General features: G+C 44.4%; 1 protein-coding gene across 1 annotated transcript in view; it reads right to left on the bottom strand.

Annotated features, from left to right (window-relative positions):
* Positions 1-16,210, bottom strand: part of MARCHF5 (membrane associated ring-CH-type finger 5) — an 82,744-nt gene extending 66,534 nt beyond the window's left edge. Inside the window, exon 1 of the mRNA XM_089690294.1 lies at positions 15,987-16,210. Coding sequence (XP_089546420.1) covers positions 15,987-16,030 — 44 coding nt within the window. The 5' untranslated portion in view covers positions 16,031-16,210. The remainder of the gene's footprint in view (positions 1-15,986) is intronic.
* Positions 16,211-18,614: the final 2,404 nt, after the last annotated feature.

The raw sequence follows: 18,614 nt of genomic DNA, 5'->3' as shown, positions 1-18,614 counted from the left end.
GAGCCAGACTCGGGAAAACCGCTAGGGAGGTTAATTGGGCATCTACCAGCTGATCCTCCAACTACAGTCTGCCTGAAGGGGAGACTGATCAAGAAAGACTAACCCAGAAAAAGCAACAGTCACTGGTCTTTATAACAGGAAACTCCAGCAAAATGCAGAGGTTGCTTTATGCTGGAGTACTGCACAGATCTACAAAACACATATAAACAAAGGACAGCAAGATCTGACAGCTGCAAAGCCCTGATCCTCCTCTTCTCAGGTCCCCTGGCCTCTCCCTCTTGCCAAGTGTCCCCAGAGCAAGTAGCTTGCTAAGAAGGCACTGAAGCAGGCTCGCTCCCGAGCTGCTGCTCTGCGTGTCCATTCACACAAAGGGCTGTGTCTCGCCCCCACCCCTACTGCACCTGTGTAAGAAAGATGGACAAACTTTACTTTAGGCTGTTCTGGAATTCCACTTTTAGTGCTCTTTAACCACTTCCCATCCGGACACTTTCACCCCCTTCCTGTCCAGGGCAATTTTCAGCTTTCAGCGCTATCACATTTTGAATGACAATTGCGTGGTCATGCAACACTGTACCCATATGAATTTTTTACCATTTTTTTGAGACAGATAAAGCTTTATTTTGGTGGTATTTATTTACCACTGGGATTTTTATTTTTTTGCTATGTAAATGAAAGTCTAAAAATTTTGAAAAAAAAAAAAAAAAGTGTTTTTCTTATAAAATGTTCCAAATAAATATTTCATCATAAATATTGGCCAAAATTTATTCTGTTATCTTTTTAGTAAAAAAAAACAAAAAAACCCAAAATTAGTTTATAACCAAAAATTATAATTTCTAAAAAATGTTTTTACATTTTTACTTTTTTATATTATTTATGTTTTTTTACATACGGTCACCCTAGCAGTACAGTGTCACTATAGTGACACTACTACTTGTGGGGGGTTATGAAGATTTTTTTTTTTTTACACTGATTGCTTTTACACCCATATAGGATGTAAAAGCAATCATTTCTCCTTTTCTCTGTCTGCATTCTTGCAGCCATTGAGAACTACTGTGTGAGCTGTGATTGGTCACAGCTTGTCACATGGTACAAGGCTGTTGTGAATAGCCTTGTACCATGTGACCTCTGATTATTCACAGATTTCACACGTGGTAATTAAGCAATGTCAGAAGTGACATCTTGCTTACTACTCTGCATGTGATCACTGATTGGCCAATCGGTGATCACATGATCAGGACCTCGCAGAGAGGTCCCGTCAGACGATCGGTGTTCCACTGTGTCCGGAGGGCACAGTGGGCACCGGATCATGGTGCTGCGCGCTCCCAGGGAATGCGCACAAGCAGGGAGGCTGTTTATAAATGGCCACCCGACCCTGCACTGCCACCGTCTGGCCGTTTATATACAACGGCCAGACAGGAGGTGGTTAACACTGAAATGCTGCAGTTTTCCAACACGGTGGTGTAAAACGCAGTGTACTCACAGGTTTTACGCCGAATCACATCAGTGTGAATGCAGAAAGTGTTTCTAATCCCACGAACAAAATGTAATATGCACATGCAGCTCAGTGTACAGGCAGGTAGGTGTATGTTATTGCAGGGGTTGATGTGCTAAAACCAGAGCACTCAGAATCTGGTGCAGCTGTGAATGGTAGCCAGTTTCTAACCTCAGTTCAGTTAAGTTTTGGCAATAAAACCTGGAATCTGATTGGCTTCTAAGCAGCGCTGCATGAGATTTTGCACTCTCCAGCTGTAGTAAATAACCCCCTTTAAGGGCAGGCAGTTACTGAAGTCCAGGCAGGTCAACAAACTACGAGAACGCTCACCAGTGACCTTGCAATTCATCAAGAATAAGTAGTCTGCTGCAATGGCAGACAGTACTTGTAGTCTATTCACAGAAGTCTGTGAACGAATGGCATGGTTGTGTGGGCAAAGCCCCGTACGCCTGCACTGTATTTGAATTGTAACAGCGGGTGCGGAGAGAAGATCCCCTGACAGCTGTCACAATAGGGGATCCAGCAGGAGTTTTAGTAACATGTTACAACTTAAACATGGATGTGACATGTTACTAAAGGTGAACTTATCCTTTAACTGTTGTCTGTGCATTATACTGCCTTGGAGATTCACTCTATTTTACCTGGTGACCATTTACAAAAGTAAAAGAACATATAATATTTTGAGTGGTTACCAGAACAGGATATCGACATGGACGCTAGTTCTGGTGACCCTGTTGACTACCAGAGATTTCCTCTCACTTTATGCTGTGGCTATTGAACAAGAAGCAAAAGGAAATCCACTCAATGGGACAACAGCAGCAGCAACCCCCCCCCCCCCCAACAAAAAAAAAAAAAACACACACACCTGGCAGGGGTTTTAACATTTCATTACTTTATCTAAAAATAAATAAATAAAAAAGTTTCATTTTGCATTGATAAACTTTAAAAGGGGGGGGTCTCCCTGTTAGAATACAAAGATACAGCATGAGATATCCATTCATCAACCGCTGGTTGGACAAGAAGAAAAAAAAATATGGGTATGTATGCATACCTCGCTTTATCTCGAGTTAAAATTCAAATTTGTTAATCAAGTCCATCAAACCTGCCGTACATGGATCAATACTTCAGCTGGTTCAGCAGGAACCAGCCAAATTCCGATCTATGTATGGCCACCCTAGGCTGTGCAGAAGGTAATCTATCACTTGAGTTTTCTGCAACCACACTGTCAGGTTTTTCCTCAATAATCAGTGCCACCTGCTATAGCTAACAACACTGATCCTTGTGTTTTCACAGTGGGGAAGGCTCCTACCATGACAGCACAATAGAACAGAGGGAGGCATTCCCCATCCATCTCAAATGTGTTGAAAGAAAAAAAAAAAAATGAATGTATACTGTATGGGCTAATAATACCCTCTCCCCAGACTGCCAATTCTGCTGTCCAAAAGGGGTCTTCTTTCCTGTTTCACCCAGGATGCAGACAGCCTAACATAGGAAGTGTGTTAATGGCTGGATCTGCAACTAAAATGAGTAAAAATCCTAAAAAAAGAAAAACTAATGCTGCCACCACATCTAAGAAACAGCAAGTTGCAATATACTATATATTTGTTTTTCAGTTTATGACCTCACTCACATGGGCCCGCATAGGAAGCACAGGTGCTGCGTGCATTCAAATGCAGGCAGACCTACAGTGCTGTAAGAGTATTTTCCCCCTTCCTGATTTTTTTTTTTACACATTTGTCACACTCCAATTTAGATCAAACAAATTTTAATATTACACAAAGACAACTCAAGTAAATACAAAATGCAGTTTTTAAAATGATGATTTCGTTTATTATTGGTAAAAAGCGGTTTCTGTATGAAAAAGTAATTGCCCCCCACTTCCTTGCTAAATCGTGAATTAACTGAATTAATCACATTTTTATTTTTTAGAAAGCCGAATTAAATTTCACTTATTACACCCAGGCCAGATTACTGCCAGACCTGCTGAATCAAGAAAATCACTTAAATAGAAGCTGTCTGACAAAGTAAAGCATGTTAAAAGATCTTAAAAATCAACACGTCGTGATCTAAAGAAATTCAAGAACAGATAAGAAACAAAGTAAATGATATGCATCAGACGGGAAAGGGTTACAAAGCCATTTCTAAGGCTTTGGAACTCCAGAAAATCATGGCGAGAGCCATTATCCACAAATGGAGAAAACTTGGAACAGTGGTGAACCTTCCCAGGAGTAGCCAGACAACCAAAATTAGTCCAAAAGCACAACAACTCATCCAGGAGGTCATAAAAGAACCCAGATCATTTAAACTGCAGGCCTCACTTGCCTCAGTTAAAGTCAGTGTTCATGATGCAACAATAAGAAAGACTTGGCAAAAATGCCATCCTTGGAAGAGTTCCAAGGAGAAAGCAACTGTTGACCAAAAAGAACACAAAGGCTCATCTCACATTTGTCCAAAAACATCTTGATTATCCCCAAGACTTATGGGCAAATATTCTGTGGACTGATGAGACAAAAGTTGAACTTTTTGGAAGGTGTGCGTCCCGTTACAGTTGGTGTAAAACTAACACAGCATTTCATAAAATCATCAAATCAACAGTCAAACATGGCGGTGGTAGTGTGATGGTCTGGGGCTGCTTTGCAGCTTCAAGACCCGGACGACTTGCCATAATTGATAGAACCATGAATTCCATGCTTTGCCAGAAAATCCTAAAGGAGAAAGTCCAGACATCAGTTTGTGACCTCAAGTTCAAGTGCACTTGGGTTATGCAGCAGGACAATTATCCGAAACAAGCAAGTCCACCTCTGAACGGCTCAAAAAACAAAAAAAAATGAGGGGTTTGGAGTGGCCTAGTCAAAGTCTGGATTTAAATCTGATTGAGATGCTGTGGCATGATCTTAAACAGGCCGTTCATGCTGGAAAACCCTCCAATGTGGCTGAATTAAAACAATTCTGCAAAGGAGAGTGGGCCAGAATACCTCCACAGCAATGTGAAAGACTCAATGCTTGATTGCATTTGTTGCCACCAAGGGTGGCACAACCAGTTATTAGGTTTAGGGGGCAATTACTTTTTCACATAGGGCAGACAGGTATGGACAGCTTTTTCCCTTAATAAATGAAATAATTTAAAATCTGTGTTTTGTATCTAAATCGGGTTATATTTGCGCAAGATTAAAATTTGTTTGATCTGAAACATGTAAGTGTGACAAACACGTACAAATTAGGAAAGGGGCAAATACTTTTTCACAGCACTGTATTCGTGTCAATTGGGACACCAGCGACTGCACTGACACAGCCTCTGCTCCTAATATGACATCTGTCATGGGTGCGAATCCCTGAAACTACACTGTTTGCATTCAGGGACACACACCAACACCCACAGGAATGTCAAATTGGGAGCAACATCTGTGTTCACGCAGCCACTACATCCAAAGTAACATGAATGGGGCTGCCTGCACACAGATCCACATAACATCTGTGCATCCTATGCAGGCAAAACACAGCCCTCACATGGGTGTAATGCTTAAGTATGCCCATAAGAACAAGGCCGAACTCAGTTTTAAGCTTGAGAATTGCCTCCAAAGATTCTTTCAACATCCTGAAGATGGGCTAACTCGTATTAATAACAAACAATGCAGGCTGAAATGTGGCAAATACATTTAATGCCAGATTCCTCCTTGTCTACAGCCCCAGAATCCTCTCCAACAAAGTCAAAACGATCTTTATGGAAGCAGAGAGCAAGCCAATCAAGTCACATTACCACAACATCAACTCATCAAAAGGAAAAGTACGTGCTCTAAAAAGGAGACTCTGAGCCTACCAAGAGAGGATATCAAATCTGAAGGAGGTTACAGTGATCACTAAAACTCACTGGGCTGAACAAATGACAGTGTTCCTGTCTGGTGAAGGGTCACTTAGGAACTCCATACTCTATTGTGGGACACCGTACATAGGTCTCCATATCCAGAAGACCCTGGCCAGCTACCATTGATGGGTCCTAGCGGGACATCCCAGCTAGATATTCACACGAGAGGAGGATGGTGGTTCTGGCAGTAGACTCCAGCCAGCTATTTATAGGACAGATCTAATGGCAGGTGCCAGATAGATTATACGCAGGTATATTGACAGCAGATGGCAGGTCCCAGTAGCAATGTAGGGGAAAAAAAACCAGGAAACTTTTAGCAGCAGCTATATACAGTCAGGTCCATAAATATTGGGACATCTACACAATTCTAACATTTTTGGCTCTATACACCACCACAATGGATTTGAAATGAAACAAACAAGATGTGCTTTACCTGCAGACTGTCAGCTTTAATTTGAGGGTATTTACATCCAAATCAGGTGAACGGTGTAGGAATTACAACAGTTTGCATATGTGCCTCCCACTTGTTAAGGGACCAAAAGTAATGGGACAGAATAATAATCATAAATCAAACTTTCACTTTAATACTTGGTTGCAAATCCTTTGCAGTCAATTACAGCCTGAAGTCTGGAACGCATAGACATCACCGGATGCTGGGTTTCATCCCTGGGGATGTTCTGCCAGGCCTCTACTGCAACTGTCTTCAGTTCCTGCTTGTTCTTGGAGCATTTTCCCTTCAGTTTTGTCTTCAGCAAGTGAAATGCATGCTCAAATCGGATTCAGGTCAGGTGATTGACTTGGCCATTGCATAACATATCACTTCTTTCCCTTAGAAAACTCTTTGGTTGCTTTTGCAGTCTGCTTTGGGTCATTGTCCATCTGCACTGTGAAGCGGCATCCAATGAGTTGTGAAGCATTTGGCTGAATATGAGCAGATCATATTGCCCAAAACACTTCAGAATTCATCCTGCTGCTTTTGTCAGCAGTCACATCATCAATAAATACAAGAGAACCAGTTCCATTGGCAGCCATACATGCCCACGCCTTGACACTACCACCACCATGCTTCACTGATGAGGTGGTATGCTTAGGATCATGAGCAGTTCCTTTCCTTCTCCATACTCTTCTCTTCCCATCACTCTGGTACAAGTTGATCTTGGTCTCATCTGTCCATAGGATGTTGTTCCAGAACTGTGAAGGCTTTTTTAGATGTCGTTTGGCAAACTCTAATCTGGCCTTCCTGTTTTTGAGGCTCACCAATGGTTTACATCTTGTGGTGAATACACTCTGGTGAAGTCTTCTCTTGATTGTTGACTTTGACACACATACACCTACCTCCTGGAGAGTGTTCTTGATCTGGCCAACTGTTGTGAAGGGTGTTTTCTTCACCAGGGAAAGAATTCTTCAGTCATCCACCACAGTTGTTTTCTGTGGTCTTCCGGGTCTTTTGGTGTTGCTGAGCTCACCGGTGCGTTCCTTCTTTTTAAGAATGTTCCAAACAGTTGTTTTGGCCACGCCTAATGTTTTTGCTATCTCTCTGATGGGTTTGTTTTGTTTTTTCAGCCTAATGATGGCTTGCTTTACTGATAGTGACAGCTCTTTGGATCTCATCTTGAGAGTTGACAGCAACAGATTCCAAATGCAAATAGCACACTTGAAATGAACTCTGGACCTTTTATCTGCTCATTGTAATTGGGATAATGAGGGAATAACACACACCTGGCCATGGAACAGCTGAGAAGCCAATTGTCCCATTACTTTTGGTCCCTTAACAAGTGGGAGGCACATATGAAAACTGTTGTAATTCCTACACCGTTCACCTGATATGGATGTAAATACCCTCAAATTAAAGCTGACAGTCTGCAGTTAAAGCACATCTTGTTCGTTTCATTTCAAATCCATTGTGGTGGTGTATAGAGCCAAAAATGTTAGAAATGTGTTGATGTCCCAATATTTATGGACCTGACTGTAACAGCAAGTTGCATTCTTTGGGGGGGTTTTTTTATAGGTTTACATTAAATTGGTATTAAACCCACACAAAAAAATATATTGCAGTTTTCCAATCCATTAAGTGATATTAAACATTAATTTTTTAAAACTTGCTCATAGACAGGAGACAGAGTCCCTATCAGTCTCTCCTGTCATAAATGTTTCCCCCTGCCGGTCAGCTGCAATGTACACTGAGTTGCACATTTGCAGCTTATAATGCATTTATGGCTCCCATGCGTGTGCACAGGAGTGATCCATTATGGCCTGGTCATCCAAGTGGCTGGATAGCGTAAACATGGAAAGAAGACTGGGTGAAGGTATCAATGACCAGCGGGAGCAGTGACAGCTCAGCACAACTAATGGGGGAGGAAAAGTAGACATTTAGGAGCTCACAGAGACAATACATGGAAGCAGAAATATACAGTAAAAAAGATTCCATGAAAATAGATTGCAGGGCCATTAAGTAGTGGATATGTATGGATTATTTCTGACGAATAGGGATATTTTTCAGTGTAACTATATTGGCTGAATCTGAATTTTCTAGGTTTTTTCCTTAATTTTCACCTAGTGATCCGGTCCGCAAGTCTGTTATGTTTGTTATATTTCATCTTCCTTTATTAGACCAAGCTGTCCAGCAAGAATGGCAGAGGACTGAGAAAAACCATTGAACACGAACAGGGGAGCTTACATTGGTCAGGTTTTTTTTTTATTTTACAAATCTTTATCCCAAAAGGCAAAAAAAAACAAAAACTGTTACTGTAACTGTTTAAAAAGTGTTCTCTGGAGCTCAACTTTAATTTGCAAGTCAAATCCATCTAAGCCCAGGATCATATATGTGTGGGGCAAGTTTGCAGCACGATTTTAGGCCCCATCCAGTGTGATTTCGTTCAGCAGTTCAGGTACGATTCTGATACAAATCGTTAAAGTGTAGCAGATTGGAAATCGCACCGGACGCTTTTTCAAATCACATTCTGGCCGGTCCACACATACGTGAATGGGCTCCACAAAAAAGCCTTTCAGTTCACATTTCATTCGAATCGGTGCGGTTCAAAAGGCATCCGAACTCGCATATATGTTAACCTGGGGCTAAATCTGCTGGTCACTTCCACCCCCACAGCCTCATAATGTTGCATTACTACCTAATCCAGAATGTAAACACCCTAATGATTGGTTTACACCTATGCATGTGCCCATGCAGCCCATTCATTTCAGCTGCCCTACCTGCGAGAAACAAGGTTAAAGAAGTCCACAAGCACACAGGTGCCAATGTGTGGGGGTGCCATTAAGGATGAATGAGCAGCCTGTTTCTGTGTGGGCTGGGAAGAAGTGCATTCCCGTCACACATTTGTAAACCAAGCCTAAGGCTTCACAGCTCTGCATGTGCTTATTCATGCATTTTTGCACTTTCAATGCAGTTTCATGCTTTATTTTACTTTATTTTTTTTTGGGGGGGGGTTGTGTGTGTAAGAGAAGGAGACAGGTTGTTAAACTTCAAGCATAACTAAAGGGAAAACTTTTTTTTTTAAGTTATGGATGGAGAGGAAACAGAACCCCTGTCAGGTTATTGCTGAGAATCACCCTCTGTTTGTCCTGTTTACCATATTCACCGAAATTGAAAGTAAAAATTCTAAATATTGGGTTGTCCCCAGAAAGGAATAATGAGGAAATCTTCTAATGGGGAAGGTTACTTGTGTGGCAACCAGGGATTCCCTCACTTTAGAGTGATTTTCTCACACTTCTTGTTTTGGTTGAGAAGTGAAGGGAAAGCTCCCCAATGGGACACAGATGTCAAAAATAAACCATGCAGAAGTTATAACCCTCCTTTACTCTAAAAAAAAAGTTTTGCCTTTAGTTCTACTTTAAAACCTGGCAAACAAAAAAAAAAAAAAACAACATGTACATGTGTTTTTCACACACTCCGACGTCTAAGGGGCCCAAATGTTTGTTCCTGACTGTTCAGGAGATTCAGCCGGTAATACTTTATAAATATCGAGAAGCTCGACCAAGTTGCCACCTTACAAATTTGATCCAGGGAAGCACCTGCTCTATCTGCCCATGGCATGGATAAGGCCCTAGTAGAATGTGCATATATGAAAGGCACCGATACCCCCCTGGTCTGGTAGCAACAAGAAATGGCTTGCTTGATCCATCTGGCAATAGTTTGCTTAGAAGCCTGAAATCCTCAACGTTTTCCAGAAAAGAGGATAAATAGAGCATCAGTCCTTCTGAATTGTTTGTATACTTCTAAATAATGCAAGAGACATTTCCTTACATTCAGCCGACTGAAATTTTCTTCCCTTTCATTCGAGCCTGACACACAAAAGGAGGGTAGCACACTGTCTTGTGACCTGTGAAAAGTCGAGGCAACCTTCGGCAAAAAACCCGGGTCTGTTTTTGGAATAATCCTGTCATAAAAAACATGCAAGAAAGGTTCTCTGATTGATAGTGCTTGCAGCTCACTTAATCTACAAGCCGTAGTAATAGCCACCAAAAAAAACAGTATTCCATGCAAGTAGCTTAATGAAAGCTTGTCAAAGATTCAAAACGGACTGGACGTCAACACCTGTAAAACTGAAGAAAGATCCAAAGAAGGGCAGGACTTCAAAGGCACCGGTCTCATTCTAGCCACTGATTTAAAGAAGCAGAAAACTTTCAGAAAAGCTCACAAGGCTGCTGCCTGTATCTTATGGTGCTGAGCGATAGTCCCTTGTCTACTCCCTCCTGAAAGAAATCTAAGATTGTCTGAATGGAAGGCTCTGTATGCCCTATCTCCGTCATCCAAGAATTACACTTTTTCCAAATTTTAAAATAGATGGCTCTGGTAACTGGCTTATGATAGTTGATCAACTTCTGGACTACCCTATCCGAAAAACCTTCCTGTTTTAACAACTGCTCCTCAGGTACCACGCTGAGAGGTTTAACATTTAATATATGTTTTATATAAGCCACCGTTGTACTGTTGTCTGGAGAGGATTTGCAAAAGATGACCCTTTAAATGCACCTGAAAACTTATCATTGCCTTTTCCACAGCCAAGAGTTCCCTTTGGTTTGAGGAATATCTGGCCTCGACCCTTGCCCACTGGCCTTGGGTCAACCTTTCTTGTATGTGTGCCCCCCACAAACCCATGAGGAGGCACCTGTCGTTATCCATTGGGAAACCGGCCAGACCCAGTCTAGCCCTTTGGAGAGATGTGCCTCCATTCTCCACCACCACAGAGACTGCTTGACTCTTCTTGGAAGAAGAACTCTGAGGTCTAGGGTATCCCTTGACCCATCCCGGACTCTGAGCAAAAAATGTTGTAGAGGCCATTGGTGAAAACAGGCCCAAGGTACTGCTGGAAAACACACTGTCATGAGACCTAATACTGTCAAAATCTCTACCCAGTACGTCACTTTGTCTAGTTTGCCTGCAGGGAGAAATATTTTTTGAACTGTCGAGTCTATGATGTACCCCAAGAATCTTATCGGTGGAAACGGCTCCAGATTCAATTTTTCCCAACTGATCACCCATCTTAGTGCCTGAAGGTGCTTCTGGGTAAAATATAGATCTATCCGCAACTGCTCTTCGGAAGGAGCTGCTAATAGATCGTCTAAATAAGGAACTAACAAAATGCCCCTTAATCTTAGTGGAGCCAGCGCTTCTCCCAGGACTTTGGAAAAAATCCGTGGGGCTGAACATAGCCCAAAAGGGAGTGTTCTGCACTGCCAGTGCAGAACCTTTTCCTTCAACCTGATGGCAATTCTCAGGTACCTCTGACAAGAGGGATGAATGGGTACATAAAAAAGGTATGCATCCTTCAGATCTAAAATCACCATAAAACAGCCCTGCCGCAGGATGTTCCTGAGAGAGTATATTGACTGTCTTTACTGACTTGTTGAGTGGTCACAAATTCAGGAGCAGACGAAATTTGCTTGAGGGTTTTTTCACCACGAAAATGTGAGAATAAAACCCCTGACCCCTCTCTTCCTTTGGAACTGGAACTAAGACCCTCTGATCTACCATCTTGCATATTTGCAAGCACAATGCACTTGCCTTCTCCCAATCCCGAGGAAGATACATGATCAAAAATCTTTGGGGGGGGGGGCTAAGGTATCGAATTTCAGCTGTAGACCTGACTTATCAGAAGAAGGATTAACTTATCAGAAGAAGGCCTCCCATCTTCCTCCCACTGGGAGAAAGGGGTTATTGGGACTTAGAGGAGGGTTGATGAGCATTAAACAAGATTCCTCCTTTACCCTTACCTTTGTTGCCTGCCCAACGCTTATTTGGCTTGCTGTCTTTGGCCACAAAAATGTTGCCTAAAGCCCTACATTAGTTTCTTTTCTGGGAAGGCCTTCTTATCAGCCGCGCGCTCTAGCGCCTCCTGCAAACCAGGACCAAACAAGTTATCTCCCGTAAAGGGTAGCACACACAATCAAGCCTTAGAGGCGGAATCACAGGACCACGTTTTAAGACAAAGTAATCTCCTAGCAGAATTCACCAGAGCTGATGATTTAGCTGCCATTCTTACTGCTTCCGGAGAAGAGTCTGCTAGAAACCCAAAAGCTTTAAAGAGCATAGGGAAATCTCTTAAAATATCTTCCCTGGATGTACCACCACTTCGGTGAGACTTCAGCTGAGACAGCCAGAAGCCCAGATTTCTAGCTACATAGGTAGAAGCAAGGGCTGGTTTGAGACTATTATTGGAGAATCCCAAGCTCTTTTGAGGAAGGCCTCCCCTTTCTTGTCCATAGCGTCCCTAAGGACTCCCATGTCCTCGAACGCAAGGTCAGATTATTTAGAAAACTTTGATAATGGTACATCCAATGTAGGCTCCTTATTCCAGGAATGCTCAATCTCTTCCTCAAAGGGGAATCTTCTTTTGAGGTTGTTGGAGAAAAAAGGCTTGCATTCTGGTTCCTTCCATTCCAATTCAATAGCCTTGTTCAGGGATTTATGGACAGGAACAACCCTGCGCTTTTTACCCTGAAGACCCTCGTACATTGTCATGTCTGGAAGGTCGGACCCTGTCTTCTATTTCTAACGTTTCGTAAATGGCTTACAGCAAGTCACCTACTTCATCCAGAGAGAGTTTGTATCTGGATGACCTAGCACTGAAGATCATTCCCTCCTCTTCCTCAGAAGAACTTCCCCTATCTTTGCTTTCTGAAGATGAGTTCACCCCCGAAGCTCTATCTAGGACCTCCCGCCTGGATTTAACCAATGTACGGGTCTTGGCTATGGAAGGGCCGGCTTCCTCGGAGAAAAGAGGAGGTGGGGTAGGATTTTTAAAATCCTCCAACACTCTTGAAGGAACTGAACATGGTTACAATCTAGTTCTTTATTGACAACAGCAATTTGACACAAGCTGAGGTAGAGTCCTCCTTGACAGACTATTATTCCAGGACCGGCACACAAGGGCTTGCTCCAAGTAGATCCCAATCTGGCCGCACAAACCGCACATTTACATCTCTTGGGTCCAGGGTCTGGACCCTTGTTCTGAGCTTTAGTTTGAAAAGTAATAGCAGAAAAGAAAAAGGACCCTGAGCACCTATAAATCTTGCTAGACAACACACCCTGTGCTCTAGCAAAAAGAAGAAAATGTGTTTTGTCCGAAACAGCCTAACACCCAAGGAGCTGTGACAGGATAAAACCTACACAGGCATACATGTGGGAGCCCTCCCCATTGTTTTTACCTGTGAGAAGCTGGTACTTGCTTGCCTGGAAGCAAACGCCAGAGATGCAGCCCACAGGTCTCTCCATTCCAGCCTCTGCTGCTGAAGACAGCCGCACCAGTGTCCCAAACAGTTCGCCCTGCGCCTTAGGTGGGGATCGGAACCGGCATCCCTAGCGCCGGGTGATGAAGTCACCTGGCACCGGAAGTGATGTCACTACAGTTTACGGAACATGCGTGGAACGCAGAGGTCCCCCCACCGCCGCACGAGGAAACCTGGGCAGGAGCGGAATCCAGCCACCACTACTGCCCCAGGATGCAATCTCCAAACCACTAGCAGGGTTGTGGAAATTTTTGAAAAAACAACTTGTCCAGGGACTAAATCTGGGTCCCAATCTACTTGTCCTTCATTGCAATCTTTTTGTCCTGATTTAATAAAAATTTTTTTAACCAAAACTGTATTTTTATATGAGGTGAATTTAGGAATGTCTGGGGCTTTTAAAAGAAAAGAGGCTTTATGGCGACTTAAACGTGTAATATTTTTAACATTGCTCTGTTTATCGCAAAATTTTTGTAAAAAAATGCAAGTTAATTTTAGGGAACAAAAAAGAAATAAACTGCCCTATTTCCTTGAAAAAGATGAGGTTACACCGAGTAAATAGATATCCAACTTGTCAAACATTAAATTTGTGCACGCTCGTGAAATGGCGACGAACTTCAGTACCATACATTTTCTAGCTCCATTTAAAGCTCCTTGTAGGTCACCAGTTTAGTGTTATGGAGGTGGTCTGGTGCTAGAATTATTGCTCTCATTCTGGCGTGCACGGTGATATGTGACATGTGTATCGCAATCGATGGTTTCATGCATAGGCGCCCCAGTATGTGCTTTTACATTTGTATGTGCGTATATTTGGGGGTGGGGGCCTCAATATTTTTTTGGGGGGGAAGGTATATGCTTGGGTGTAACTTTCATTTTTTGCAATTAAAAAAAAACAAAAAGACAGTCTATGTGATTTTTGATGACAGGTTCTCTGAGACATCCAAGGTCTAAAAGACCCTGCATGCCTCCCCTCTGCTCCACTGAATGTAATGTGGGGCACTTCGCATCATATTACATTCTTTCCCAGGGACTGCATGACCATCTCTCAACAGGGACCCAGAAGTGACATCAGAACGTCACTTCTGGGTCAGCACAAGAAGCGGACCTGTCCGCTCTTCTCCCTCCCCTTTAGCTGAATGCGAGCCGGGCCCGTAGATGGGCAAGAGGAGCCCGGGAAACCTCACGGAGGGGGGGTACGGGCAATAAGCTTCCGCCGAATGCTTCCACCTGACAGGTGAGCACGCTGCTAGCCCGCAGCAGGGCTAAAGGTGGACAAAAACTACCGTCCCGGGCATTGAGCGATAGGAATCCAACATCCCTGACTAGGTAAGCGCCTCTTCCTCCACAGGCAGGGGGACACTAGTCAAGGAAAGCCACCACAGCTCCATTCCTGGGAAGGTACAGACTGTCGCAGCCTATCTCCAAACACCCCTAGAGGAGAGTGCTGCTGGGCTAGAAGACTGGGAATCCCAAGCGAAAACTCTTCTTCCCCCCCAACCGAGCTTCCAACCAGCCCTGGGGAGAGGATTTTTCCCTATGGTTCCAGGAAAAATGTTAGCCCCGTCCAGAGGAAACACTAATAACTGAGGCTGGAGCCTGGTGGACCGCCTTTTATTCTATGTGGGGTAACAGGTTTCCTGTTCCGTGGGAGGAGTGCTACGTCTCATGGGCTGTCCTTGAAGACGACTTAGGAAAACTTACAAATTGGGATTTTTACTTACACAAGAGAAATGTCAAAATTGGCCCGGTAAGGGAGTGGTCCAGGGAAAAAAGAAAAGTTCTCGATTCTATCTAGGGGTGATGAGTGGAAATATACATACCTAATCCACAGATTCTCTGAGTTCAAGACTGGTCCTGCCCGCTGAGCGCTAGCAGTCTTGTGAATGGGCTGTTCCTGACATCATCATGCCCATAGATTGGCTCTTAACATGAGGACAGCAGGAACAGTCCACCACTGGATATGGGGGAGCGCTGTTTTCTGGAGGGTCAAAGGATCGGGTAAGTGTAGCCTTTGGTGTGTCCCAAGGCAAAACAAGCAGTTGACTCCTGCAGTGTGACCACAGCCCATCTGCAGAGGAGAAAAAACATTTCCATGGAGTTCTGCCATAAACAAGTAGCAAATCCCCAAAAAAAAACATTTCAACTTGCCAATCTTTTAGCTGCATTAGCTTTCTTTTTCCTATTTTCACCTGGTGATCTGGCCTGTAAGAACTCCTGTGTTAGTGAGACACCACTCTGGATGAAGGAGCGCTGGGGGCACCTTTGGGCAGCAGCACGGTCAGTCTGGGGGGAAGGGGAGTGTTAGATGTACTAGCAGATTTTGATACACTAACAAATTGAAGCCACACTCCAGTTAGCACTTTACAATCAGTCACAGGAAACAGTTTTGCGCCTTTTGGGATAAAGGTAAAAGCTGATTGTTCCAAGCACCCCTCTCAGGGGTAAATGGTTTGTCTCCTCTAACTGCTACATCTACGGGGCAGCTTGTACTGTTTAAAAACAACAGACATACTGGCCAGATCACTAGGAAAATAATGTAATGATAGCCTAAAGAAGGAAAACTATTGCAGCCACCCTAAGAATCGGTAAGATGCACTATGTTATATTTGTGGTTGAGAAACATTTTAAAGATTTCGTATTTCAGAAGCTGATTTATGAACACTTTCACAGAGAGCAATCTGTGATTACCAGACACTGCTGTTTTCTGAATCAAAGCAACCCAGAAGACCCATGTGCTTGTCCCTGGAAGGACTGGGATGTGTCCCCTGTGTGCCACATATGACACCTTCCAGTGTGAGTGACAGGCTAGCACTGGTTGGTGACTCCACACCCCCTCCCCCCATACACACTTGTTTATATAGGAGAGGCCCTCCTTGTCCTGCACTTCACCTGTCCAGAATCTGCTGCAGTGACACGCTGTTCGGCTCGGACATGATGTCTCCTCCTCGGCTCTCCCTTCACCCGAGAACCCACCACACGGCGCTCAGGCCGCCATACCAATCCCCCTCTCCGCTGACAGCTCCTGGTAAGTGTTGTCAGGTCAACACTGTCGTCGTTCCCGGACCATGATAGAACGGCTAGAGCGCGTTACGTCACGCTAGCGTCGTGACGCTAAGGACGTTTACCGGAAGTGGAGGCTTCTGCTGTGAGGGGGCGGTAACTAGGTAACGGCTGCGCAGTGCAGAGTGCTGAGGTAGATGGTGTGTAGCTGTGTGTGGGGTTTGTGTCATTCTAGCTGTGCGGTGCCCGGTACCGGAGTATAGATAGCCGGGAATTCTAGCTGGGCTCAGAAACAGCTGATGTTCTGCTTTAGTAAGAAATATATGAGAATAAAGGCGGCTGAGTGGAGGTGAGGGCAGACTGCTGGTGTGCGGAGTTCGGTACTCTTGCAGCATCCTCTCATGAATGTATTGCCACATATTGTATAAATTCCGGACATACAGATGAAATGGAGCTAAAGGAAAACTTTTTTTTTTTTCATTTTGGATAGAGGAGGGTGACAACTGAAGAGGTCACTAAGGTCTTCTCTGAAGAACGCCTCACCACCTGCCCCCTTGACCCTGTCCCCTCACAACTCCTACGATCACCCCCCTCCTCCATCTTATGCTCCCTCACTCACATCTTCAATCTCTCCCTCTCTACTGGCACATTCCCCTCCCCTCTAAAGCATGCACAGATCACCCCCATACTTAAACCCTCTCTGGGCCCCACCAACCTGAACAACCTCAGACCCATCTCCCTGCTGCCATTTACATCCAAACTCCTCGAGCGCTTAGTCTACAATCGCCTGAGTTCCCACCACACCGACAACAACCTCCTTGATCCCCTACAGTCCGGCTTCCGCCCCCTACACTCCACTGAAATGACCTGCTAACCGCAAAAGCTAATGGCCACTACTCAGTGCTCCTACTCCTCGACCTCTCCGTGGCTTTCGACACAGATGACCACCCCCTCCTCCTCAAAAAACTACACTCTTGGCCTCAGAGACTCCGCCCTCTCCTGGCTCTCTTCCTATCTATCACAGCGCTCCTTCAGTGTTACCTATAATGCTGCCACCTCCTCTTTTCTCCCCCTCTCTGTTGGGGTCCCTCAAGGTTCTGTCCTCGGGCCCCTTCTCTTCTTCATCTACACCTCCTCCCTTGGCAAATTGATACACTCTCACGGCTTCAACTACCATCTCTATTCCGACGACACGCAAATCTATCTCTCTACCCCTCACCTCACCCCTTCAGTCTCCACCCGTATCACAAGCCTACTGAATGACATATGGGATTGGATGTCACTCCACTTCCTCAAACTAAATCTTTCCAAAACTGAGCTCCTAGTTTAACCCCCAGCCCGTGCCCCCCCCCTGACTTCTCCATCAAGACCAACACCACCACCATCAGTCCCTCCCCTCAAGCCAGAGTACTAGGTGTCATCCTAGACTCCAATCTGTCCTTCCAGCCCCAAGTCCAATTGCTGACTAACTCATGTAGACTTCACCTCCGCAACATCTCCAAAATTCGTCCGTTCCTAACCCCGGAAACCACTAAGCAACTCATTCACTCCCTTATTATATCACGATTTGACTATTGTAACTCCCTCCTCATCGGCTTACCTCACCGCAGGCTATCCCCGCTTCAGTCGATCTTGAATGCTGCAGCCAGACTCATCCACCTTACTAACCGTTCCGTATCCACCACTCCCCTCTGCCAATCCCTCCACTGGCTTCCGATTGCCCAATGGATAAAATTCAAAATGCTAACATTGATGTACAAAGCTGTTCATAATACTGCCCCAAACTACATAACTGATCTGGTATCCAAATACCACCAAAAATGTACTCTCGCTCCTCACAAAACCACCTACTCTCTAGTTCCCTGGTCTCCACCCATGCCCTTCTCCTGGGCTTCCCCCATCCTCTGGAACTCCCTACCCCAATCCATCAGACTATCACCTACTCTCCTCACCTTTAGGCGCACCCTGAAAACCTACCTCTTCAGGGAAGCCTACCCCGCCCTCAGCTAAATACCGATCTCCTCCACTCTTCCTACCACTCCATCCCCCACAGCTATTTCCTCCTGTACCACTACCCCCTCCCTCCTAGATTGTAAGCTCCAAGGAGCAGGGCCCTTGAACCCCTCGTGTATTGAATTGTATTGTTACTGTACTGTCTCGTGTACTGTCTCCCATTATAATGTACAGCGCTGAGCAAACTGTTGGTGCTATTTAAATCCTGTATAATAATAACCTCTGTTAGGTTTTTGCCATTTGTGTCCCATTGAGGAGATTACCCTTCACTTCCTGTCCTATAGACAAAACAGGAAGTGAGAGGAAATCCCTGCAAAGTGAGGGAATACCTGGTTATTCTCAGAACTACTGTCCTTATTGGAGGATTTCCCTTCTATTACTTGTCTGGGGACAACCCAACATTTGGGATTTTCTTTTACTTCCACATTTGATGATAATAGTAAATGGGACAAGCAGAGAGGGTGAATCTCTCTAATGCGGACAGACAGCAATAAAGACCTGGCA

This window comes from Staurois parvus, unplaced genomic scaffold (assembly GCF_062004578.1).
Source record: "Staurois parvus isolate SC_StPar_1 unplaced genomic scaffold, SC_StPar_1.0 ptg000525l, whole genome shotgun sequence".
NCBI lineage: Eukaryota > Metazoa > Chordata > Amphibia > Anura > Ranidae > Staurois > Staurois parvus.
Note: the sequence above shows the minus strand (reverse complement) of the source record. Positions and strands in the feature narration are given on the sequence as shown.